This window comes from Macrobrachium rosenbergii, chromosome 29, assembly GCF_040412425.1.
Source record: "Macrobrachium rosenbergii isolate ZJJX-2024 chromosome 29, ASM4041242v1, whole genome shotgun sequence".
NCBI lineage: Eukaryota > Metazoa > Arthropoda > Malacostraca > Decapoda > Palaemonidae > Macrobrachium > Macrobrachium rosenbergii.
In genome coordinates, this window is record NC_089769.1 from 16,246,876 (window position 1) to 16,274,583 (window position 27,708).

At 40.0% G+C, this 27,708-nt stretch overlaps 1 protein-coding gene across 2 annotated transcripts in view; it reads left to right on the plus strand.

Moving 5' to 3' along the window:
* Positions 1–4,681: 4,681 nt before the first annotated feature.
* The window catches only part of LOC136854626 (uncharacterized), a 40,546-nt gene continuing 17,519 nt past the window's right edge, over positions 4,682–27,708 (plus strand). Inside the window, exons 1-4 of one of the 2 annotated variants that reach the window (XM_067131159.1) lie at positions 4,696–4,968; positions 19,864–20,158; positions 24,104–24,288; positions 25,690–26,630. In XM_067131159.1, the coding sequence (XP_066987260.1) occupies positions 19,875–20,158; positions 24,104–24,288; positions 25,690–26,075 (855 nt within the window). In that variant the 5' untranslated portion in view covers positions 4,696–4,968; positions 19,864–19,874 and the 3' untranslated portion in view covers positions 26,076–26,630. Of the gene's footprint in view, positions 4,969–19,863; positions 20,159–24,103; positions 24,289–25,689; positions 26,631–27,708 lie in introns of those variants that run through there. The other variant, XM_067131158.1, reaches the window with a different exon arrangement.

The following is a 27,708-nucleotide window of genomic DNA, read 5'->3' on the forward strand; positions in this document are numbered from 1 at the left end:
AGGGTGAAAACACGACACGGAAAAAATGATGAAAAGACCAATGACAAGATTAGGACAGCATATGGTGTACCATACATCATTAAGAGAACACATGGAAGGAGTGTATGGTTTATCAAAGACAGAAATTAAACTCGTGGAAAAAGTCAATATAACTGAAGATGTGAAAAATCTACTTGAAAAAATGAAATCAAATTAATGCACCGGGGCCTGACGGGGTGAAACCAGTTCTGTTCAAACTGTTCTTACGAAGCACCAAGAGAATTGACAGACTGTTTAAACAACATACTGAAAGGCGGGAAAACACAGAACAGCTGGTTTAAGTCAAAAACAATACTTACACCCAAGAAACAACACCCCACAGTCAAAGATTTTAGGCCAATTGCATTAACTAATGAGTCATAAAAAATTTTCATGGGAATCCTGAAAACCAAAATAGAAGAGCATATTAGAAAGATAGGTAAAACACATGAACTGCAGTCAGGCTTTACTGCACAAAGAAGAGGAATTGATCATTTGTATATCTTAGAATACTGCATACAAGAAACGTGCAGAAGAAAAGACCCATTATTTGTGGTATCAATAGACTTCCAAAGAACATTTGACTTAGTTAACAGAAAAAAGCTCATAGAGGTCATGATGAAATATAGGCTACACGCAGAGGTAATTAGTGCAGCAGCAAGTCCATGACTCAACAATGTAGAACAAAGAGAACTAAATGTAACAAATGGAAATAAGGTGGGGATACAATGGCTTAACCATATTCTTTCTGCTAATAACTTACTTGATAATTGAAAAATTAGAAAGTACAACAAAAGGTTTCAGAAATGAAGTTATAAGGATAGTGGCACTATCATATGCAGATGGTGGATTAATTCTAGGACACACCCTTGAAGAAATAACAAAAGCAATACAAACCCTCATGGAAATAGCAAGCAACTGTGTCCTAAATATGAACAAAGACAAAAGCAATACATTAATATTCAACGATTGGTACAGTATTGACGATGTGGAAAATATGCACCACACAGAAGGAATAAAAATAGTTAAGCAGATAAGATAGGTGTAACGACCAGCAACATGAAAGACAAAAGCTTCAGAGAACAGATAAAAAGGTCCCAAATTAAAGTAAAGCAGATGACAAATTAATGCAGTCATCAGTAAAAGCTGTAGTAGGAGAAAAATAGGAAAATTGTATTGGAAATTATTGTGAGAGGGTAGTGAACTACAAAAAATAGACAATCAAGTATATAGAACAATTCTGAAAGCGCCAAGTTACACAGCAAATTGTGCGTTAAGATCCGCAATGGGGCCTCTTCCTGTCACTCAAGAAATATGAAGAATAAACTACTCGATCTGGAAATAGGATTCTATACGAGATAACCATGGATCAATACCAAAACAAGAAAACCCCTTGGATTCTGCAAGTAAAGGAGTATAGGAAAGAATTAAACATAAACTTAAGTAAAATTTAATCACTTAAAGGTAAGGAGCTAAAAGAAATAATAAATAACTGGGACAGAAAAGCTTGGCAGAGAGAAATGAATGACAAAACAACGTTAAGAATCTACAGAAAGTACAAAGAAAACATAAGAGAAGAAATCTGGTATGATAGCACTGAAAAAACAATGTTGACCAGGAAAGAATTCTTAAAATAATTATGGCTTTACAGAAACAAAAAACTTAAGCAAACACAAAGGAGGAATAAAATAAACGAGGGAGCCGTTTCATAGGCAAATCTAACTTACTACTACTACTAGTAAATTTTTGAGGCCTTTGATTGATGAGAAGTGGAAATCTTATTTAAAATATGAAAGCGTATGAAATTCGCTCAAAAGTAACAAAGATAGTAGCAAGTGTGTATGTATGTATGTATGTATATATGTATATGTATATATATATATATATATATATATATATATATATATATATATATATATATATATATATATATATATATATATATATATATATATATATATATATATATATATATATATATATATATATATATATATATATATATATATATATATATATATATATATAATATATATATATATATATATATATATATATTAATCTCCTATTACTTTTGAATGAATTTCATATCCTTTCATAATTTCCATCAGCTTTCCACTTGCAACAAATTAACTGCCCCACGTAAATCCTCAGCGAAAAGACAGCTGAACGCGCCAAATTTACTACTTGCTGTCGTTCTTTGCTAGCTTCACCTTCAAACTTTTAGTATACAGTATATAAATTAAAAGTCGTGTTATCCTAAGATAATGCTTAGAGAAGGAGATAGAAATTGCCATTAGAATAAGGTACGGTTATACAGGGTGAACTGTACACAAATTGATAACATATATGATAAAAAAGGGAGTAGTAGGGAAAAGTAAAGGATTAGTAATTGACAGATGGAGTTGGCAAACTATTCTTTGCAGAGGATTTACAGTAAACAAAAACCGCAGAAGTCAACAATAGGATACTGGTTCAGATGTGTGGGCTAGGGAGTAACGAAGGAAAAGAGTAATATCATTGCATATAATACGAACGACCAGACCAGACAAAAAAGTATTAAAGACCATGAATGATCTTAGTATTACAATAAAGCATATGAGCAGGTACATTTAACCTATTTAGTAATAGGAAAGGTGTCACTAAGTTTTGAAAAGGGGTAGAGCTTCTGGGACCAACATAGTAAATCTGTACAGAAAGTCTATATTAATTTCCTTGGCTGCCTTTCTCTATGTGTGTGTGTGTGTGACTGCATGTCTGTGTGTCCCTCCTCTCCCCCATCCCCCCCGCTCTCCTCTCCTCTCCCCTCCCCTAATACAGGTGGTTTATAGTTACCACATGAGGTTAATTAAACACTTCATATAAATTCTAACGGTCAAGCAAGTTATATTTATAAGACGTCTTCAGTACTCCACGATTCTTTGAAGTCGTCTTCAGCTCCTGAAGTAAACCGAACTATATATATATATATATATATATATATATATATATATATATATATATATATATATATATATATATAGAAAATATCTTGCTATTCACAAATGTTTCTGAAGAGAAAGTTGCTGATACGAGGGAATTTGTCAAACACATTTGGTACCAAAGGGAAAATGTATTTAAGTAGCCAAATTACGATGAAAAAGTGACGAAATTCTATGATTCTAGCTATTAGTAGAAATATGATGTATCACCATTTGGCAACATTTCTGTAAAATTTCATTTCGTCATCTAGAATTATAGCATTTATATAATGAATACTTTTGTAAAGTACCTCTTTGTCAGCATCCCCGTCATCACTCCATGTCTCACCATAATAAGAAATTTTGCTATTATTATTGATAGATAATATATAAACAAATAACAAATTCTGGTAGCACAAAGAAAGATGTCGAATCTCAATTTCTCACAACAGTAGTAAGACCCGGGAATTGGCCAGACTTGGTTAGCAGTTTGGTTCTGGTCCCGCTGGTATTGAAAGCATACTTAAAATTGTTTACGCTCTCAGCTGTTCCTCGCATTTAATTACCGAACTTTAAATAAATTTCCGTTTGCGCCTATTTAGAAGTGCTAATCATTATTGAAAATGCCAAGAACGAAGAGGAGAACAAGACTGGGCAGAGAAAAGATAAGAAAAGCCTTTGAAACAATAAGAAAAAAGAAAGAACTAAGTGACATTTGTCAACTATAGAGGAAGCCATGACCAACATAGAGTACACTCAACCAGCACAGCCATGTAAGTTACTAGTGATGTGAGGCGTAAAAGTTATTTTATATCTGACGATGAAACAAACTCTCGCAGATGATGTGATAAGAATAAATATAAATCACTCAACACTGGAACATTTAGCTTCAAAAGTTCAAATGGACTTTAAACTCATTTTTCTCCAAAAAGTGTTGTTGGACTTTAAAATTCGAAAGTAAGTTATTGCTATTTTCGCGTTAGTAACTTGTTTGTTTATAGACCGATTTTCTTACTTTTTGCTTTATTTTGTGGATATTGAAAATATCTAAAATTGTAATGTAAAAAATTAAGTAATTGTAGATAGTTTTTTAAGGAAAATATTTTTAAATATTTTTAAGGTAGATCTAAACCGGCATTCCGCGGCGAGCCCCCATCCCCCTCCATAGCTAATACGGCAAAATTGTAACCAGTAAAACCCCTTAGATCTACCCCGTCGTCGTGTAGTCTTCAAAGGTAAACTACAGTTTAGGTAAAGCCGGCCGACAAAATATTGCTTTAAATTCTTGTAAAGCAAGTAAAATAACATAGGAAAACGTCAATTGCCATAGTCTCGCTCATCGCGGAACTACGGCTTAGAATTACCATTTTTAAAATATACGATTTGTGTGTTTTTTTCTGAAATTCTAAGTGTTACTATGGTTAACCCATCTTTTGCCTATAAATTCATTATTAGAAATTTAACTTAGGTAATATATTTTAGGTGCCGTTAAAAATTAAGTCATGGGAGATGAGCGACGTTTTTATATATATATTTTACCTTCTTTTGTAGATAGAATCCTCACTTGTTGGGGAAAGTTCCTCCATATATTAGTTAACATCAATGAAATTTTCAAAGGAATTACTCATTTTCTTTTGCGAAATTTGGTTATAAGTAACCTTAAGCACGCGCTGCCAGAAACTAAACAGAACGTGAAAGGGAGCAGTTACATAGGTTGACTCAATTTATATACTACTACTTTGCCCGTCTTCAGAACAATTGAAGTTGTGTTCTTGGCGTCAGGTTACTTTCATAAGTTTCAAAATATTTGTACGGCAAAAACCTGTGTGTAGTGAGTGACATAGTGTGCCGCCAAATTTGCCTTGTGTTGATATTAACGGTGAACTTGAACCGAACTTATGGGAAAGCATACGTGATATTTGAATTTTGAACTGTTTTGCCAGATTTCTACATTTAAGGCCCAGGCCACTGTGATGCGAGTCATCTTAAGGTAAGTTTGGTTTACCAGTGTAATTTACAGAAGAACTCCGCACGGAGATATAGTTTATTAGCAACATTTTTGGACCGGCAAATATAGAAAATGGTGCATATGATACTGTACAGGTGAGATTGTCTGAGAAATATACCGTGTTTGCTTGTTTTTCCCTCGACCCCTAGGTGCTGGTACTAAACACGGCGTCCCTCAGAGCTTTTCTGTAGAGTTACCTGGTTAATGTTGTGGCATTTTGCTTCTTTAATTCACGCCAAATGCATAAAAATATATTTGTTCCTACGGAAGTACCAACCGTCGCTCTTTGTATCCCAGGTCCAGGATAGAAGTAGGTTAGGCTGTCTTTCAGTGGGAGCTGGAGCAGTCATTGAACATGGTAATGAGGTAGTTGACAGGTCGAAATGAGGCCTGAGTTGGGGGATACTCCAAATTCACCGTATGCCACCACTCACATTTTCTTCTGTGTGACTGTTAGATGATTGGATGAATAATCTGAAGACTGCCACATTTTGTTTGTTTGTTTATATCTTTTGTTTGCTTTCGATATTTGCCGTCTTTTGTTTATGGCATCCATTTTGCACGTATACTGATAGTTACCAAAACCAGAGGGGCGTGGTAGTAATCTTCAGTTGTTTCGTAATAGTAGCAGTTATGACTTGTACCACTGATGGAGGGTCTCTTGTTCATCACTTTTTCATAAGTTGTATTTCAACAGAGGTCTTTCATATTCACGATGATCCCTGATCCCCTTTATATGCCAAGAGCACCCAGATTTGCTGGACAGCATCACCAATATGCAGTAAAAGTACTTCGCTGTCGAACTTCTCAGTTCCAGAGGTCCTTTATTCCTCACACAGGTGGACTGTGGAACAGCCTCCCAAGAGGATGTCGTGCAGTTGAAACTTCAGAAGTTCAAGTGAAAGTGCAGTGCATTACTACCCTAATATATACTGTTCTTATTGCATTTTAATACATTTTTATCTATTTATCAGTTAATAATTTATTTTTTCTTTTTTAATAATTGGGATCTCCTCTTTCTTTCTGTATTTCCCTTTTACTTCCTCTTACTTCTTCCTAATGAACACCATATTCTTTGGAAACTTGTGGGCTTGTTCCATAGGAATAGGTTTCATGTACTGAATAATAATAATAATAACAATAATAACAACAACAACACAACCATTCGAGTAGTGTGAACATCCTTGTGAATGCTTCTTGTCTCCCGCAGAGGTAGACCCTCGTAAGTAATGTTCTTTCTGTAGGGGGAAGGTATGCACCCTATCATCTCCCTGCATGGAGTGTGCTGGTTGGTCTTCTCTACAGTGGAAGAAGTTTAGCAACTGGAGAAAGGACAAGAGATGTTCACTGGCTTCCTTGGGGGCAAATACACCCCTAATAACTGCACTGTATTCTTCCAACCTCTTTCTCCCACCTTCTTCCAGCCTGATCCCATTGCCTAGTAGTGCTACTTTGTTTAGAGGGAATATATAGTACTTGTGTTGATAAGAAGTCTGGGATAGAATTGCGATTGAAGGGAACAGGGTCTAATCCTTACCATTTCCTCTGAAAGAAAAATTGTATAGAATTAAAGTTGCTAAGCATGTTCTAAACACCCCCCCCCCCAAATAAAAATTCACCTGGACAATTTCTGTAAAATCATTGACTGCCGACTTTATGCCAGAAAAGTAAATTTGTTCCTAAACATATGCAAACTTGTGTCCATTACATAGGATTTAAGCTCTGAGCATGAGCTGGAAATGCCTGTTCTTACTATTTGACAAGGTAGTTAACTATCAACAGGTAGGGAAAAGCCCTGTCCACCAGTCCTTCTGCACTACACTGTGCTTCTGACTGCCAATGAGTTTAGATTTCTTACCTGACTCTTGTCACTGACCTTTGCTGTTCTTGTTTTAAATAAACTGTGTTTCTACATAAATACAGTACAAACCTTTGTTTTGTTCATAGGATTTAGTTTACAAACTCAAGCTGGAACAGCTGTTTAAGTTTCAGACAAAGTCATTAACTGTCAACAGGTAGGAGGAAGCCCTGCCCACCTGGTGGTATGCAATCCACTTTGCTTCTGACTGCCTTTGTGTATGGATGTCTGTATTGACTCTGCCCAACTTGCCATTTGCTTTCTCACACATTTTTTTTTTTAATATTCTGCTTAGTATGGTTGTTGAGATTTGCCCAATACGTAAATATAAGCCAAACCCTTCAATCACTTAAGTGTTTCGGGTGGAGATCCTCCTCCACTTGCTCTCTAAGGTGTTGACCTTGGTTGTGCCTGGGAAGAAGAAGTTGAAGAGGAGAAGGAAGTCGACACCAAGTTCACCTTTATCATTGAGTGTTTTCCTCTCCTCCCCTTCTGCCAAAGCTATTAAGAGGCGGAAGAAGACTGCTACATCTTCCTGCAGCAAGTCTCATTAAGCTTCCAGAGGTCAGTCCTCCGCTGCAGAGAGGACTGGTGGGGCCCTTGCTAGTGGTACTGCAAGATCCACAGCGCCCATTGCTGAGTACAAGGGTGCAACTGCTACCCAGGGTTCCCTGGATATCTGGTGTGCTGGCACCAGCCCTGGTTATACCCCTCCCTGAAGCTGACAAGGGATCCTGGTCAATGGACTCTGTCCTGCTATCATGGTTTATGTCATGGTTTTCTTTCCTCTTAGGAACAGTGTTAATTAATTGAAGAGGTAAAGTCAAACCTCGTGAAACCGGCACTCTTTGGTCCAGAAACTCCGTGGTTCAGCTTGATTTTGAATCAGCTGCCATTAGTTCGTTGTACAACCACGAGGGCGGCATCATGTATTGTTTACAGCTTCCTGACGGCAAAAATTTGCCATATCTCTTTTGTTTTTATGAAAATAATTGTTAGTAATGAAAAAGTGTGAAGTCAAATATGTTTTCAAAATAACTGTAAATGAACATATATATATATATATATATATATATATATTTTTAATATATATATATATATATATATATATATATAATATATAATACTTATATAATATAAAACAATATAGATATTTTTTTTTAAAGTTCCACTTGAGAAGGCTCTGCCAAGTAAAAACTTTTAATTCAAAAACAAAGACATTTGGCAAATGAATTCCTTATCCTGAGTTGCTGAAAGGCTTGATGGTGATGCCCTTTTATCATTTCTTTTATATAGCTATATATTTACCCATTCAATATGCCACCCATGAGATCAGATGGTGCTAGAGGTAAGAAGTGTGGTGCTAGAGGTAAGAAGTGCAAGCATAAATCTTTATCTATGCTAGAAAATGTTCCTACCGTTAGCAAATATTCAGTGTGCATTTTCCTGTTGCACGGTCCCAGGTTACGACAGAGTGCCATTGGAAAGGTGTCTCTTTCAGTGCTTCTCGTCTGTTGTTGGATTTAGAACTCTTTGCCAGATGCAAGGCGTCAGCGGCATTGATCTTCCGCCTCTCGGCCTTTGAAGAGGCACTCCGATGTGGCGGACAGCTCCCCTCCTGTCAAGAGATATAAGGAGGCTAGTGTTAGTCCTCAGCCCTCCTGCATTTTCACCATTCCGCCTGCTATGCTTCTCCTGCTCGGCACCAATCTTCTTGGGATAGTCCGGAACCTTTTTCGAGTTACGAGCGCCCTATTTTGGTCTCAAAGCAACATGATACTTTGAGCAAGCACCCGTCACTGCCTGCTAAGTGCTGTCTCAGCTCAGAGTGCCCCTCTCCTTTGACTTGCTTGGTGCCCACATTCAGCGCCAACCATGGGGTGCTTAACACCTCTTCCCTCTTCATCAGCTCAGGGAGGTTCTGCTTTAGCCCCGATTCAGTGTCATCTTGAAGAACTCATGGGCTTTAAAGAAGAAAACTGTCTTTTCCAAGAGCAAGGGCACCTCCCTATCCTCTGTCCCTTCTGATAAGGACTTCGAGCCTGCTGCTCAACCATCTTGTTACAAACCTGTTCAAGGTATTAGAAATTTTTAGCTTTCTTGATGGATGGTGGTGGCATTAACTAGAAAAATCAAGGATTGTCCGGTCTTGTCCGAAGATTTCTTTTCTGACTGGTTGGGAGTATTGTCTTCCGCAGACAAGGCAGTCAGGGATGGCTCTTATGAGCTCGCCTCCCTGTTTTCGATGGGAATCTTGAAGAAGCGAGAGCTGTGGTGCTCCTTCGCCACTAAAGGAGTCACTGCAACACAGAAGTCAGCCCTCATATTCTCTCCATTAGACAGATCCCATCTCTTCCCCCAAGACACTGTTAAGGAGACCCTGTCTGACCTTCAGAAGAAATCTACAACTGATCTTCTGGCTCAATCTTCCAAGCGGGCTAAGGAAGCTCCTGCAACAACAACCAAGTCCTTCTCTCCTCTACAGCAGCCCTTTTGAGGAGGAAAGTCAGTCTAGACCTCAGGCCAGTCTACGCGCCCCCGTTTGGATCGATCAAGAAGTCTTCATTTAAACCAGCCGACGAGAAATGAGAACACAGTCCTTCCCACCCCTGTCGGAGCCAGGCTACACCTCTCTTGGGAGGAATGGAGCCGCAGAGGGGCAGAAACCTCCTGTATCCATGTTGCCAGTCAACTTGACTGCCTACTCAGCTCACTCCGAGAAGCTTGCCGCCCTTTCTCAAGAAGTAGAGTCCCTTCTTTGCAAAGGGGCAGTAGAGGAGGTTTTGGATCTCAACTCGGAGGGATTTTACAACCATCTCTGTGGTCCCCAAGTCATTGGGGGGCTGAAGACCAGTTCTGGATGTCAGCGCACTGAATCGTTTCGTGCTGAAAACCAAATTTCATATGGAAACCAGTCACTTTGTCATGTTCTCTCTGCATCAGGGTGACTGGATGGTCACCCTGGATATGCAGGACGCCTGTTTTCTGCGCTTTGTGTTTTATAGGGCGAAGTTCTCCAGTTTCAAGCCTTGTGCTTCGGCCTGTCCACTGCCCCACAAGTGTTCACTCGAATCCTTGCTCCTCATGGGAAATGGCTTCACCTTCTCAACATCAACATTTGTCTCATCTCGATGATTGGCTGCTCTGCTCTCCTTTGGAGGAGAAGTGTGCGGAGGACTCAAACAAGACTCTTCGCCTGACACAGGAGTTGGTCATTTTTGTCAACTTTCACAGATCGCAATTAGTTCTGACACAGAAGATTCCCTATTTAGGGATGATTCTGGACTCTCAGACTTTTCAGGTTTTTCTCTTCCAAATGGATCAACTCCTGTCTCCAGGCTGTCTGTGAGTTCCTAGACCTTAGGACTTGCTCAGTGCTTCAGTGGATGAGTCTGCTGCTGACCTCTGGCCTCAGTAGAACTGTTCATAAAGCTGGGCAGACTTCACATGAGGCCTCTTTAGTTTTATCTAAAAGCATGCTGGAGCAGGAAAACCCAACCGGACTCCTTCATTTTCCCCATCTCCTCAGGGATCAAGACGAACCTTCGATGGTGGTTGTCCGTAGAAAGACTTCGAGAAGGGAAGTCTTTTCTACCGTTGCACCCTGACCTAGAATTTTATTCCGACACTTCAGATCTAGTTTGGGGAGCCCTTCCAGGGAGTCAGAAGATTTCAGGGATGTGGTGTGTAGATCAGAGAGCTCTCCACATCAATGTGAAGGAACTAAAGGCCATTCATCTGGGCCTCCAGGCCTTCTCTCCTCTAGTTTCTGGCAAAGTAGTAGTGGTTTACGCAGACAACACCACAGCGCTGTCTTATGTCCGCAAACAAGGGTGCACCCAGTCCTTCACTCTCTATGAGACGGTGAAAGAGGTTTTTCTCTGGGCGGAGCAGTACCAGGTGAAGATTATCATTTGCTTCATGCAAGGAAAAATGAACATCCTCGCAGATGAATTGAGTCGCTGCAATCAGGTTTTGCTGATGGAGTGGACTCTGGACTCCCTTATGTGCGACGATCTCTGGAAACTTTTGGGGCAAACCAGCTGTGGACTTCTTCGCATGATGTTTTACCTTCCCTTAAGGTCAAAGCTTATGAGGTTCAAGCTGTTGCAACATCTCTGGCTTTTCGGCATAACATATCTCTCAAAAGCACTACAGTCAACATTTTGAAAGTGTAGATCGGCGTTTGCTTCACATTATCTTAAAGACGTGAAAACTGTCTGATAATTGTTTTACTTTGGGTCCTTTATCCATGGCTGGCATGGTGTTGGGAAAGGAAGCATAGGGGGCTCTCTGTCCCTCTACTGTCTCCTTGCCTTGTTGTAAGGTCATTGAGTTTAAGGGAAGCCTAGGGATACAGTGTGCCTGGAGTACCCACAAGTTTTTAATGGTTGGGGTGGTGGTTTTTAATTTTGGTTGTAGGTGACTGTTATGTTTTTATTATGGTCTATGCCCAGGGCAAGGGCACTATTTTTGTCTTTGTCAGCCATCAGTGAAATTCCATGGCTGCAAAGTACCCACTGAAGTAGGGGAAACTCTCGGCCATACTGCCATGCCCTCTACAGGTTACGATGAGCACCAACCACAGGCAGTACCTGACTTAAGCAGCTCTCTTACCAGGTAAGGTACAACAAGCATTGACCCAATGCTAGCATCCTTCCTAGTTCAAAGTCATTATCTTATAAATGATTTGGATTAGAACATGTCCATGACTCCCAACTCCTCTTAATGTGGAATCATCTATGTAATTGCTTGGTAAGTCACTTGTATAAAAATGACATTTTTATGATAAAATAAAGTTTTATATATACTTACCAAGCAATTACATAAATGGAGCCTGCCTTTCTCCCCTCAGTGGACATTGGGCACCAAACAAATTGATCCTCTCTGCTGAGTTGTATGCGTCAGTCCCGGAAGTGGGCAGGACCCTGTCACCTACACAAGCAATGGTAGCGTCACCGCGAAAATTTGAATTTCATTAGATTGCCTTGTAGAAAGCCATAGCTGGTTCACTTACAGTAGATTCTTGGGCCTACAAGACGTTTGTTTGGTGGCCTCTCTGATTCGCTGGTACCAGGAGGTAGGCTGCTCGCTCACTGTCTCATTTTTATGTCTGTAGCTTAGAAAACTAGCAATATGTTTATATTCCTTCATTTATCCCACATTTTGCACATAATAGGAAAGTTTTGGTCATACCATAGGATTCGGTATTAATTGTACAACTAAATCGTGATTTCCTGAAATCAATAAGACAAAACACAAAGGAATTGCAATGAGTAAAAGTGAAGAGAGAAGCATTTAATTCTTTATCCCTGTTTTTACTTATCGGATTTTGCATCATTCATGCGATTAAGATAAAATAAAATGTGTTTTTGCATACAGTAAATTCACCCTGAATACTCTGGTGCTTTCAGATTTTAGATGCGTTTGATATGTAAAGAGAAAATGTAGAATATGTCTAATGTTGCATCCTTGCTTGACTCAGTTTGCTAAGAGACAGTGATGATGATCTGCAAGACACCGCGTTGGTCTTCTCAACCGTTGATAGTTGCCAGTTAGCGATATGAGAAGCTTGCATTTCAATAATATTTGCCGTATTATTGTGTCTTACATTTTCTGTAAATATATCCATAGAATTCCCTTTATGACCGTCGAACATTTTCGCTCCAATATTATATATGTCCGTATGTCTGGACGTATCTAATAAAAAAAAAATAATCAGATGGATGCATCTGGATGTGTTGGCTTCAATTTAGACATTGCCAATAGATTTTATGGTAAGAAATAAAAAATGTACTTTTGTTTATTAAATGAACATATAAAAGCCAGAGAAACAAGCGGCCATAATAATGAACTCATCATTATGTAGGCCCGTTATTTATCATGTAGCCTGCAGTATTTATGCAAGTTTCTCACCTAGACTAAAGTAAACTCAACACATCCAGATGCATCCATCTGATTACTGTATTTGTTTTCTTATCAGGTATGTCCAGACATACGGACATACGTGATACTGGAGTGAAAATGTTCGAAGCATAATGGGAATTTTATGGATTTATTTATAGAAAATGTAATGACATAATAATACGGCAAATATTGTCGAAATGCAAGCCTCTCATGTCGCTAATTGGCAACTGTCAACGGCTGAGAGGACCAACGTGGTGTCTTGCAGATCATTATCACTGTCTCTTGGCAATCTGAATCAAGTACAGTAAACCCCCCGTATTTGCGTTCTCATGGTTTGCGGACTCACGCATTCGTGGGTTTCTCTGTGGAACATATCTAGCCATCATTCGCGGAAAATTCGCCCATTTGCGGTATTTTTCACTGAGAAATATTCACTAATTACTGTATTTTCATATAATTTTCATGAATAAATGCACTTTTTGTGATAAAACATTAAAATACTCAGGTATAAGCATTTTTACAGGGTTTTTCTTGGTTTAAGCTATCAAAATGGGCAGTTCTAAGTGTTTTTAGATGGGTTTTAAGCATTCGCAGATTTGACTTATTCACGGGGGGAACGCATCCCCCGCAAATATATAATAAGACATATATAACAAGACATATTCTTCATTTTCTCTTCACATATCAAACACATCTAAAATCTGAAAATACCAGACTATTCAGGGTGAATTTATTATCTGAAGACACGAGTTTTATTTTATCTTGATCACATGAATGAGGCAATATCCGATGATAAGTAAAAACAGGTATAACGAATTAAATGCATCTCTCTTCACTTTTACTCGTAATTCCTGTGTGTTTTATCTTATTGATTTCAGGAAATCACAATTTAGTCGTACAATTAATACCGAATCCTATGATATAACCAAAACTTTCCTATCTTGTGCAAAATGTGAGATAATTGAAGAAATATAAACATATTGCTAGTTTTTTAAGCTACAGACGTGAAAATGAGACGGTGAGCAAGCCGCCTACCTCCTGGTACCAGCCAATCAGAGGCCGCCAAACAAACGTCTCGTAGGCCCAAGAATCTACCTTTAGTGGACTAGCTATAGTAGCCATGTAATTGCTTGGTAAGTATATACAGTATAAAACTGTATTTTATCATAAAAATGTCATTTTTATAGAAGAAAAGGTAACCCATAAGATATTGTACATGTAGATGGAAATAGATGGCATAGTAGATACTGATTAACTTTGATATATACAAATAGAAAAGTAAAGGTGAGTTAATTATATCTCATGCAATATCTTGGAATAGTAGAAATAGTAAGGTAATCTTAGTATGTAAAGCTTTTCTGTGAAGTTTTGTTGAACTGTGTTAGGATAAGAAACATGACAATTGTAACTACAGTAGCATTTGATAGTGCTCAAGTTTTTTTATATTTCTGATAAAATGTAACAATACAAGATGCAAAATATACTAGACAAAGCTTACTGAATTAGAAAGAATGAAGTAAGAAAGACATTCAGTCTCTCAATTTTCAGACAGTTGTATGTTGCTCCTACACAAATATACAAACCATCGGTCTTTACATAAAGAATGTGCTTCACCGCAGCTGGAATGGCCGTTTAACTTTTAAACAAGGTGGTTAGGTAGTTAACTACTGTCTGACTGGCGGGAGTCCTACCTGTCCAGATGGTAAGCATTCACTTTGCTTTCGGCTGCTATTTGATAAGGAGCTGTGTTTTTTCCCAATGGGATATTTCTGTATTTGTTTGTGATATTTTGCCATGATTGTGTTTGTGTGCTTGTTATTACTGTGTCATGCAAACCCACAAATCATCCAAGCCTGAGTGGAATGCCCAGTGTCTATGCTCAGGTACCACTTCTAGACCATGCCCCCATTACCACTCTACCATTGATATTGACCCTCATGTCCTCTGCACTAGCTGCAGAGGGCATGACTGTAACCAAGACTCTGTGTGATGAGTGTCATCTCTGGTCTCCTGTGCAATGGATGAAGTTTTCGCAGAGGAGGAAATACAAGAAGAAGGCTTCCAAGGTGTCGTCTGGGTGTCATACACTTCCGACAACACCATAGGTTGCCAACCCTTCTTCTTCTGTCCTTCCTCCTGCAAAGCTTCCTTGCCTTGCTGTCACTCCTGTGGGAGCAATCCCCCCTTCATCGTCTTTGCTCGCTTTCGTCAAGTAGAAGTCAGCGTTGGGGGGCGGGTGATCAAGACAATCTCTGCTCAGTGGCCTCTGTTCTCTTTGAGGGGAAAATTTCCCCTTCAGAGAGAGTAGACTGCCGCCCCTAACCCAACTTTTGACTCCTCGTGAGAGACCGAGAAACTGTGGGAGACGTGGCTCTCTCTGGGCCTTTTGGGTGTTCCTCAGTGAGGGGCTTACTGAGTCACCTGAGAACTTCTCATGCCCCTGTGATGCCCCCAGTGACTATCACCACCAACACTGTTACGACAACTGCTTTTGCTAAGACTGCAACGTTTATCACGACATATGCTCTTCCTCTAATGACCCCTGTTGTCATTGACCATACGTCTCCACATGCTCCTGCTATGGTTTACCCTGAGGTAACCCTTCCTTCTTCTGTACCTACTGCTCCCTCTTCCATCGGAGACCAGCTACTCCACACTCTTGGAGATGATGTCGAAGAAGAAGTTGAAGAGGAGGAGTCACAAGGTGTCGTCGTCTACTTCTTCATCTGCTGCCACCTTCATACCTTCTTCCGAAGCTCATTAGCAGAAGAAGACGGTTGCTTCTTCCACCCCGAAGAAGTATCGTCATGGGGCTTCCAAGGGGCTGCCTCCCTCCATGGGTGAGACAGAGGGATCTCTTATTGGCTCTCCCCAGTCTCCGGACTTGGGGACGGTGTCATTGTGCTCTCCGAGACCCCATGACTCAGGAGCTTGAAGTATGTGAGTCTCCTCAACCTGTGCACTTGAAACCAGTTCCAGGATGTTACCTTCCAGGACTGGTGTAGTGCATACCTCTTCCCATGTCTCTTTGGACACTTGGGTAGAGAAAGTAACTGTTGATTGTCTTGGAGGTGATTTAGGAGCTTCGGGTGCTCAGACCTCCAAACAAGACTGAGTCACTCCGGGTACTCAGGTTTTGCCGAAACCTCGAGTCACCTCTGCCAGTACCGGGGAGTCTGCTCCACGATCTGGTTCGGGCACTTCAAGAGAGAAGGTGACCAAGCATGCTGGTGCTTCTTCAACCCCTGCTAGTGCTCCCCTAGCACTCAGCCAGGGTCCTGTACAGGTGTTTCAGAGCACCTGAAGAAGCTTCGAGGAGGTCCCCCACACAGTCGTCTTCTCAACAGGAGCCCACGGTCTTGAAGAAGACTGGAGTATGTCGTGAGGAAAGCGTGAGTTCATGCCTGAGAGTACATGATCGCTCTCCCCCGGTCAACCCTGATTCATGTTCTTGTGAATGGGTCCGCTCACCTGTCGACAGCTTCCGTGTGCATTTGCGTGAGCCTGCATGCTCTCCTTGGGACAGCACCCCACCACGTGTCTGTATACACAAGGGTGCTCTCCTAAACCCGTGCAGCCTTCGCTATTGCAGGTTGGTGATCCCCCACGGCTTTCTTCTTTGCCAGGGCTTCGGTCTCCGACAGGACAGGAAAGAGTGCTCGATCCCTCTCACCTGTCCCCTCAACCTCCAGCTACTGCCAGTGGTTGGTGGTGCCTATCAAGCCATTGGGCAAATGGCAGCAATATGGAGCCAAGACCTGGGTAGTGGATGTCCTTCGGGAGGGATATCTACTCCTCTTTGAGTCTCGGCCACCCGTCTCCAACACTTTGGTCTGTCTCCTTACTTATGTTCCTGTTTCAATGAAGGATCTCACACTCAAACAAGAGGTGCAAGCCATGCTGAGCAAGGGTGCTATGGAAGTCGTGTCGGATCGGTCCCCAGGCTTTTACAGCCGTGTCTTTCTCGTTGAGAAAGTTTCTGGGGGCTGGAGACTGGTCATAGAGCTCTTTCCCCTGAACCTATTTGTTTGCCAGACTCGGTTCACGATGGAGACGGCTCGTTCCGTGCTTGCCTCCATCAGGGAGAACAACTTCATGCTTACAGTGGACCTGGAGGATGCGTATTTCTAAATACCCATCCATCCATCCTCCTGCAAGTACCTTCGCTTTATCCTCGGGAGACGGTGTTCCAGTTCAGGGCACTCTGTTTTGGGCTCTCAGCTTCTCCCCAGGTGTTCATGCGAGTGTTCACCCTAGTGTCAGCTTGGGCCCATTCACACAGGATATGTCTGTTGAGGTATCTCGAAGATTGGCTGGTCCTGGTGAGCTCTCGCCCTCAGTTGCTTCAGGATAGCGATCGACTCCTTGAGTTTTGCCAAGATCTAGGGATTGTAGTAAATCTCGAGAAGTCAGATCTCACCCCCAAGCAGAGGTTAAAGTACCTGGGCATGTTGATAGATATGGTAGCAGCAAGAGTGTTCCCCTCGAACTCTTGTATCAGCAGGTTCAGGAAGGCAGCAAAGCTGTTCCTGTCTCAATAGGAGCAGCCAGCTCGGCAATTGCAAGTCATCATCGGTCACCTGTCGTCGTTGGAGAAGCTGGTCCCTCATGGGCATTTGCACCTTCGGTCCCTGCAGTGGCGACTGAAGGAGTACTGGTCCTAGTCTCGAGACCCCCAGTCTTTTCTCATCCCTCTTTCAGGGGAGGTGAGAGAGGACCTAGACTGGTGGACAGACAACAGGAACCTCTTCATAGGAGTATGCCTGCATACTCCCCCTCTGGACATGCTTCTGTTCTCGGATGCATCGGCCGAGGGATAGGGCGAGCATCTGGAGGAGTTGCTGACTTCGGGAGTGTGGTATGGAGACAACAAGCACCTTCACATTAACACCCTGGAACTCAAGGCAGCCTTCCTGGCTCTCCAAGAGTTTCAGGATCAAGTGATGAGACACTCCATTTTGTCTGATTCATAGGGTGATCAGCCAAGTGATGATCACCCCAAATCTCAGGATGATTCAGGTGGCTCCCAAATGGCCCCAGGCTGTTTGGTATCCCAACCTGCTAGTTCTTCTTTCTGAGGCACTGAGAGGGTTTCCTCCCTGGCCCAACCTGCTGTGTCAACTCCATGGCAGTGCAGTTCCTGTGTCTTCACGGCTGGCAGTTATCCAGCATCTCCTGCGAGTGAGAGACTTTTTGCTTCATGCATTAACGGAGATGGCTGGACACCTCAGGCGGTCCTCTGCAGCAGCATACCAGGGAAAGTGGGCCATCTTTTTTGTGGTTGGTTTTGTAGACCGGGTATCTCTCCGGTTGGAGCTACTGTTCAGTAGGTCATGGACTTCCTCATCTTTCTTCGCCAAGAGAAGCTTCTCCGTTTCAGCCATAAAAGGCTACAGAGCCACACTCAGCCTAGTCTTATGGCTGAAAGGGGTAGGTATCTCCTCTTCTTTTGAGATTTCTCTGCTGATGAGAAGCTTCGAGAGGTCTTGCCCACCCAGGGACTTCAGGCCCCCCTGTGTGGGATGTGACTCTCGTTCTAAGGAGCCTGACTCATGCACCGTATGAGCCTTTATGAGAATCATCAGACCCTGACCCTCAAGACCATCTTCCTGCTTGCCCTGGCATCGGCGAAGAGAGTGGGAGAACTTCACAGGCTTTCCTTTGATGTTCAACACTTGAGGGGATGGAGATCAGTTACGCTTGATTTCACCCCGGGCTTCGTAGCGAAGACTCAGAACCCATTGGTCCCTGACACTAGGTTTGAGTCCTTCACGATCCCCTCCCTAGAGGACTTCGTAGGTAATGACCCAGACGAGATGCTACTGTGTCCTGTTAGAGCACTGCTAGAGTGCTGCGGCGCTATCTGAAGAGAACTCGCCATATCCGGCCTGAGTGTCAACAACTCTTCCTTAGTGCTGGCTCGACCAAGAAAGACGTGTCCAAGAACACAAATTTCTTTCTGGCTTTGTGAGACAATTAGGAGAGTGTACTCTGCTGCTGGAGATGGTAACACTGTTACCTTCCATCCAAGAGGTCACGAAGTCCAGAGCATTGGTCCAACCCTCGCATTCCAGAAGAACCTGTCTGTTCCTCAGGCATTGAAAGCGGGGGTGTGGTCTCAACAGACCACCTTTACTTCTTTCTACTTTCAGGATATTGCCCACAAGTCCTTGGACACCTTTTCCTTGGGACCTGTGGTGGCTGCTCAACAAGTTGTGTAGCTTACCCGGTTCCTCTTAACAGGACAGGGTTACATCTTGCCTAAGATGTGCGTTTGTGGATGCGAGAATGAGTGTGGGTGTGACTGGGCTCTCCTCCTTCTCTTCATCCTGGCTCTCTTCCTGCAGGCAGAGAGTGAATTCGAGTCGTTACATGCTGGATCTGGCGGTCAATGCAGGTAAGCATACACTTCCTCTAGCAAGGGGAGGAAAGAGATCATGACAATAAGAAAAACCCGATACTTGTATTTGCCTTAATCTTGCTGACAATCTAAGGTTCATCCTAGCCTATTTTTGTATGAAATGACACCTTCCTCATTCATACAAAAAGCCCAGAAGCCTTGACAATTGATCTTGCGTTTCTTATAACCTGATCAATTTGTCAGAGGCAGGTTTTCCCTTCCTTGCTCTATTGACCAGGAAGGGAACCCCAGGTGTGGTGAACTGCAGTCATTTCATAGACACTCACTCAGATTCCTCTCTCCAGCCAGAGTGTCTTCCTAATGTAAAGGACCGATGGTTTGTATGTCATGTTGGAACAAATAAAAAATTTTTTAAAGTAAATTGTATTTTTCCTAACTATACAAACCTGAGGTCCTTTACATTACATTTTTATGACCACTTCATGCCACCCCTCAATCTGACACTTTGCCGAAAGGCAAATTGGAATGATTACATCCAGGCAGGCAGGACTCCCGCCTCCCGGATGGTAGTTTACTGCCTAACCACCTTGTTTGAAAGTTCAATGGCCATTTCCAGCTGTGCTGTAAGTAATTCCTAATGTAAAGGACGTCAGGTTTGTATAGTTAGGAAAAATACAGATTGCTTTTAAAATTTGTCATTTTGCTCTCTATTCTGTTCTTTGTATCTGTAATTTGTATTGTCTTTCTACAGTTCACCAGAGAATGGATATGGATTCGAGTTATATCAAAGAGGAAGTGGTTGAATCAACCTCAGTAACACTTTACCTAAAGGAGGAACCTAACTGTGAAGAGTCAGTTGGGATAAAAGAAGAACCAATTGAATCTGAGGAAACCTTCAGCCAAAACGAAGACCCAATTGAGCCTAAGCAGGGCTCATCATGTACAGTAGGAAAAGAGAAAGATGATTTTAGATTGTCATTTAAAGACCCAGCTGTAATGCAAGTGGAGAATAGACAACAATGTACTACATACAGAAATTATGACCTGTAAGTACTGCCCTGTTTATGATAATTTACATATATTGTAAATATATACTGTACGTCTATTCTGAATCTTAACGGGATCAAACCTAGGTCTTTCAAATGAAATGCAGGAGGACTACCTTGGCCTTACTTGAGGGATCTAGATTCAATCCTGATGCGAGTCAGAAATTTATTTCTGTTGAATGTGTACATGTGTTAATTATAAATTATATATATATATATATATATATATATATATATATATATATATATATATATATATATATATATATATATATATATATACATACAGTCCCTTTATTGACGGTTCCGTCTTCACGTTCGACTAAATATATTCATCAGAAATTATTTCCTGGCTTACGACGCATGTTCGGGTTACACTATATGTATCCGAATGAAGAAATATGGCCCCAAAACGGCAGAATAATCATAATTTGAAGGTTTTTTTATGTAAAACTCAATAATAATGCAGTTTACATCATTTTCAATGCACCCAGAGCATTAAAAGTAAGGTTTTCTTATGATTTTTGATGATTTTCGATATTTTCCGCTATACGCAGCGCAGAAGAACGGAACCCCGTCGTAAAACGGGGACCACCTGTATATATATATACACAGAATCTACTGAACACCTTTTACTAAATCTGCATCTATGGTTGTTACAACTATATGTATACATATGTGATATATATATATATATATATATATATATATATATATATATATATATATATATATATATATATATATATATATCTACTGATCACGTTTTACTAGATCTGCATTTATGGTTATTACAACCATATGTATACATATATATATATATATATATATATATATATATATATATATATATATATATATATATATATATATATATATATATATATATATATATATATATATATATATATATATATATATACAGTATATATATATATATATATATATAGTATATATATTTATATACATGTATATACAGTATATATATGTGTATATATATGTATATACAGTATATATGTGTGTATATATATATATATATATATATATATATATATATATATATATATATATATATATATATATATATATATATATATATATATATATATATATATATGTTTCCTAATGCAGGTGGTTCTTATGACTCCACATTTATTACTTTACTCTAAAATGGCCTTGCAAGATACCCAGGACATATAAAACACAAACAAAAAGGAGTTGTACAAGGAGCGGAGGGCTCTTACTCAAAGGGAAGTGCGTGAAACACGTGGATACAAAAATAGTTATATTCTCATAAAACACAAGATCAAAGGGAAATTAACTGAAACACGTTAAATTGCTGCTGCCGAGGTCCTCCCGAAGGCGGGGGGGGGGGAGCTTGGGAATGCCAGGAACACGAACCAAGGGAAATTCTGCTACGACCGTCCTTCTGAAATGATATTAGGACCCAGGTTACAAATCTAATGCTGGAATTTGGGGAATGAATTACTCGGGTGTGCGCGGAAGGCGCCAAGGGCTTCCCCGAGGCGTTACTTGTGACTCAGAGGAAAGAAGCTGTGAACACGTGGGCCGGGATTGAACCAAGAAATATCAGGGAATACAAAGTTATAGGAACAGAAGTTAATCAATGCACAAGGGCGAAGTAACGTGACTAGCAACTCGTTTTGGGTACTTTACCACATTGTAGGGGCGTGAGGCTGACGTCGTCTTCTGCCAGAGACCACGTGTGGGAGCGTCGACAAAAGGGCCTCCTTCGCCAAGGTACTGCTTCAAGTCGTAGATTGGGGCGGAAAAAGGGCGCCCTTGGGATGATGAAAAGACCGCAGTAGGGATCCGCTCGCGTTTGGGACTTGCAATCCCCACTTGCACTGGCTGCTGGCCACGTGGTTGGGATACAGAGCAAAGGGCCGTTAACTTCCACGTGGCGACGAGGGAAAGAGTTGGGGGTGGCCGAGGTCTGCACTCGTGACCTCTTTCCTTTAACTACTGGCTGTGTGTGAGAGAGAGCTGTCCTTGCCCTGGCCTTTTATTGCTTCTGGACAGGGTAGGGGAGGGGGGCGATGCCCTGACCCAGGTCACGCTTCTATATCAAAGAAAACGGCTTCCTCTCCGGTACCTGTATCAAAGAAAACGATGCAAAGCCAGTTTACTGCCCAGGGCAAAAGATTACATCTTTGAGCTCTTATACCCCGACTTCCACTGGTTCAAACTAACCCAAGCCAGTATCCACTACTTCTCACAGGTTCAAAATAGACAGAGGCCTATCTATCGGCCGAGCAAAGCAGAAAGGCGGGCGCTTTCATAGCGTATTTTGGCGCTAATCTTTACAATATATATATATGTGTGTTTGTGTGTATATATATATATATATATATATATATATATATATATATATATATATATATATATATATATATATATATATATATATATATATATATATATATATATATATATATACAGGACAAAAGTAACCAATTGTGTCATAGAATTTTATTCAGTTATTGTTACATGTTTACAGTCTTATCACCTTCAAAGTATTCTCCATTTGAAAATGCACTTATCCAGACGTGTTTTCCACTGTTGAAAAAATTCTGGAACTCTTGAAAATGGCTTTTAATGACTCAAAAATCATGAACCTCTTCAACGTTTAAAAAACGGTTTCCTTTGAGGGCTTTCTTCATTGGGGAACAAAAATGTCACAAAAGATCATTAATAGGGAGGGTGGGTTTTCATGCCATTCTTGGTCAGAAACTGTCTCAAACTCAAGGCAGTGTATTCTGGTGCATTGTCGTGATGAAGCCACCACCCTCCACTTTGCCCCACACTTACCCACCCTCCCTATTCACCCGATCTTGCTCCCTGTGACTTCTTTTTGTTCCCCCGAATGAAGAAAGCCCTCAAAGGAAACCCGTTTTGCAGACGTTGAAGAGGTTCAGAAGAAAACGACGGAGTCATTAAAAAGCCATAATTTCAAGAGTTCCAGAATTGCTTATTTGAACAGTGGAAAACACGTCTGGATAAGTGCATTGCTTCAAATGGAGAATACTTTGAAGGTGATAAGACTGTAAACATGTAACAATAACTGAATAAATTCTATGACACAATTCCGTTACTTTTGGGTCCCCCCTCGTATGTATTTTCATGATGTTGCCTTGTAATGCATATATCCTCCTATAATTTTGACATATTTACTTCTTTTTCCATGTTTATGTGTAAAGCAAGCCATTCACAATCAATAATTACTGAAGGAATTCCTTCAAACTTGGCAAAAATGATCGTGAATGGGGTTGTTTGAGGCCTGTCAGTACAACTGTCAGTTACACTGATGAGAATCAAACTCTGCTTGATTTTGGAGGCAGGGCTAACGCGCACTGAAGGGAACATTGACCAGTCAGTTAAGTTATCAGTGTGAACCGCATGGCCAGAGTGTGAGGAATGTTGGTGCAAAGATTTGAGTGAGGTTTAAGTAGTTAAGATGCCGGAAGATAGAGAATTTTGGGGCGAATTTTTTCAGTTATACAAAGAACAGCCATGCCTTTGGCAAATTAAGGGTGCGTACCCACCAAGCCATTCAATTCAAATAAATTCAATTAAATTCATTGCCAGTCATGACTGACCATGATGGATCACGTTAATTCCTATGTAAGCATTCCCACCACGCCATTCAATTCAAACCAATTCTACTCAATTCCTGGCCATTCACATTCAGTGATGCATTTGGTTCCATTTTTTCAGCATTGAATGACAATCATCCGACTGCAATAATACAAATATGGCAATAATTTAGCATGTAGCTACAGGTATATTTCCTAATATTTATATTTTTTATTATTTTTAATAATAACTATTAAACAATATGTAAATAGTAATATTCTACATGAATCACACATGTATTAAACGTGTTTTGTTCGCGTATTGAACGCGTACTTCTTGTTCATTCAGTGCCCTCACAGAGCAACCGCTTCAGCTAGCTTGTGGACGTGGTGAGCGAAGCATGAACTTTGAACTCCTTATAAACTTAGTGCAAGACCGGCATCCCATATATGATCCTAGTGATCCTTTGCACCGTAATCGCGATGCTATTTCTGCGTTATGGAAGGATATTGCAACAGAAATGAAATGCAAAGGTAAGTTTTATTAAAGTTTTTATTTATCTAATTGAGTATGGAATATTGTTGCGCGTTGGAGCTGAAGCATACTGCCTGTATTTGTACAGATATAAACAAATATAACACAGATAAAATAGCAAAACCTTATAGCTAAATACAGAGAAGATATGGCATACTATACAATAATATGTTCATTGCATAGTATATTCATCAGTGGATGTTTCTATCCTGCCAGTCGACAGCTCCACCTGGTGAGACAAAATATTGTTTCAGAGTGTCACGAATGGACAAGGCCTCTACTGCAGGCCTAGTACTTCTAGTTGGTGACATGCTCCTCATGTTTTGATGGTAGTCATCAATAGCATCATTAGTATTACTATCAAGGTTCATGTTGTCTTCATGGTGAATGAAATTATGAAGCACACAGATACTCTTGACTATTGCTTCAGATACCTCTGGGCTTGTTTCCATTGTTGTTTTCAATACACCAAATTTTTGAGTTAGCATTCCGAAGGCACATTCCACTGTTCTCCTACCTCTACTAATCCTATAGTTGAATACTTTTTGAGAGTAATCTAGGTCCCTTCTAGGATATGGTCTCGTTAAATTGGGCTTTAAAGGGAAAGCCTCTTCACCTATGAGGTAAAAAGGTGTTTTAATATCTGTACCAGGTATTTCACTAGGCTGAGGGATATTTAAATGCCCAGAGAGAAATGCCCTACCCATATTAGAGTTACTAAAGACTGCACTATCACTGTTCCGACCATATGCTCCAACATCAATCATAGTAAAGCAGCACCTGGAATCAGCGATAACCATTAATACAATAGAGTGATATTGCTTATAATTATGGAAGAGCGAGCCTGCATTCGGTGGGCATTTCATCCGACAATGCTTGCCGTCCACACTTCCGATACAGTTTGGAACATTGCATTTTTCAAAAAAATTTCTTGCAATATTTTTCCACTGCTGATGATCCGGTACTGGCATATAATTCGGCTGCAACACCTCCCATGTGGCATTGCTGGCGTCTTTGATAATTCTTTGCACTGAAGTCTTCCCAATGCGAAACTGGAACGCAAGGGAAGCAAAAGACTCGCCAGTAGCAACATATCTGAAATAGAGATATGACATATTATTATAATGATATAACATGTTATAATATGATTGATTACACAAATAGTTATATGATTGGTTGTAATAATTAAAAAAAGAACTGACAATAGATACTAATATTAGAGCAATTTTCATAATGACTACCATTAAGGGGACATGCGGGTCAAAAAAGAACAAACTTTCACTTTTGAAGCAAAAAAAAAAAAAATTGAAAATGTGAAGAATTTTTGACTTTGTTCCCTTAATAATTATTATCATCATTTATTCTTCCTTTATTCAATATTAGTATTTTTCTCTTTCCAGTTTCCGAATGTAAGGAGAAATGGCAGCAGTTAAGGAGCAATTTCATGAGAGAAAAGAAGAAACTTGATACTCATCCATCTGGTTCGGCCAATGTCAAAGTAAGGAAATGGGTATTCTACGACACAATGGTATTCCTCACACCTTATGTGGCACCCCGTGCCACATCTAGCAATGTACCGCCACCCCTTGAGGAAATAAATACTGAAATCATTGATACGGGTGATGCTGCATCTACAGCAAAGAAAAAAACTGCCACCAAGAAACGCGTCGCTGTGAGCTTCAAAGTGATGCAGATGAGCAAATCGTGGGGGAGTTGCAAAAGATGCGAGAACAAGCAATTAGTAGAAATGAAACAGAATCAGACTCAGATCGTCATTTTCTGTTAAGTCTTCTCCCTCTCATGAAACAATTGTCAGCTATGGATAATCTTGAAATTAGAATTGAAATCCTGGAGGCTTTTCGAGAAAACTTCGCAGCAATGAAAAGTGTAGCTATGGTTACCGTACTGCCTCACTGCAAAAACCGTCTAAACAGTCAACATATGCTCAAGAAACACCATCACCATATGCTCAAGAAACACCATCACCATACGCTCATCAAACGACGTCAGCATATTGTCATGAAACGACATCAGCATATGGTCATGAAACGACATCAGCATATGCTAGTAAAGTGTTGTTTGAGAAGTAACTTTCCTTTAATTGCCCATATAAACTGTGTAATTTTCATTTTATATTATTATTTTACGTTATGTAGTTAATGTGCAGGGTAATATTTTCTTTTATAATCCCCTTTATTGGTAGTTCAGTTCAATATATGTACCTGATTTGAATATTAACACCATTAATTGTATCCATCAATAATGTACCTAATTGGAATATTAACACCATTAATTGTATCCATCATGTAACAATATTGGAAGAATAAACATCAGAAATAAAGTCTGTCTCACTTACAGCTACATTATTATTAAACGCTCGACCAATTCATAAAGGGAATAATTTTAAATTCTTCATTTACCTTAGATAAACGGCCAGTCTTTCTTCGGTTGAATAGCACGATGGTAATTCGTGTTTTGTTTCTCAATGGAGGGTTGAAGCAACTCAACCAACATCTTCAACTGTTCGTTGTTGATCCTAAAGAAGTCATGAAACTTTTCTGAGTTGTTCACCAAATCTGGGAACAAATGAGCAAATGCTCCAAAATCAGTTCTCCTACAATTTATGGGATGCACCCACATTTGTGTCCTCCACCTCCTTCTCCTTTTTAGCAATAACAACACTGCTATTTCTGCAACGTCAGATGCGTCCATCTCTAAATTTCATACTAGATGACTCATGAATGAGAAGTACGCTGATTGTGGTGGTTGGAACGATGTTTAGTCAAAATGAATTGAATGAAGTGACTTGAATTGAATTTATTTGAATTGAATGGCTTGGTGGGTACGCACTCTTAAGTCAAAACATTATCTGAATAAATATAAAAAAAACGAAGCGTATGGAAAATTAGCAGAAAAACTTAAAGAAAAGTATCCTGATGCAACCACAGACTTAGTGAAGAAAAAAATCAACATCTACAGGAGTAATTTCAGGAAAGAAGCAAAAAAAGTCGAAGATTCTATGCGGTCTGGAACTGAGGAGATGATGTGTATACGCCAACTTGGACTTACTATGAAGATTTAATGTTTTTAAAGGATCAAGAAGCTATTAGAACATCCACCTCGAATTTACAAGCACATGAGGTAAGAAACACATTATTTGTTATTTATTTATTAAACAAAAAACAGTTACATTTTCAAAAATACAGATGGTTCACAATAAAAAAAAAGTATATTAATAGATGTAATTTAGCCCCATATAGTAAGTCATAGCTGACTTCTTGGTCTTTCTGAAAACATGAGAAAATGCAGTTGTTTTACAGTGTTTAATAGTTCTTAGCAATCATATGTTCTTGAAAACATAATGCTCCTTCATTGCAAAAAAAGTTTCTAAATATTTCCCTTGAATGCAGGCTAGCTTG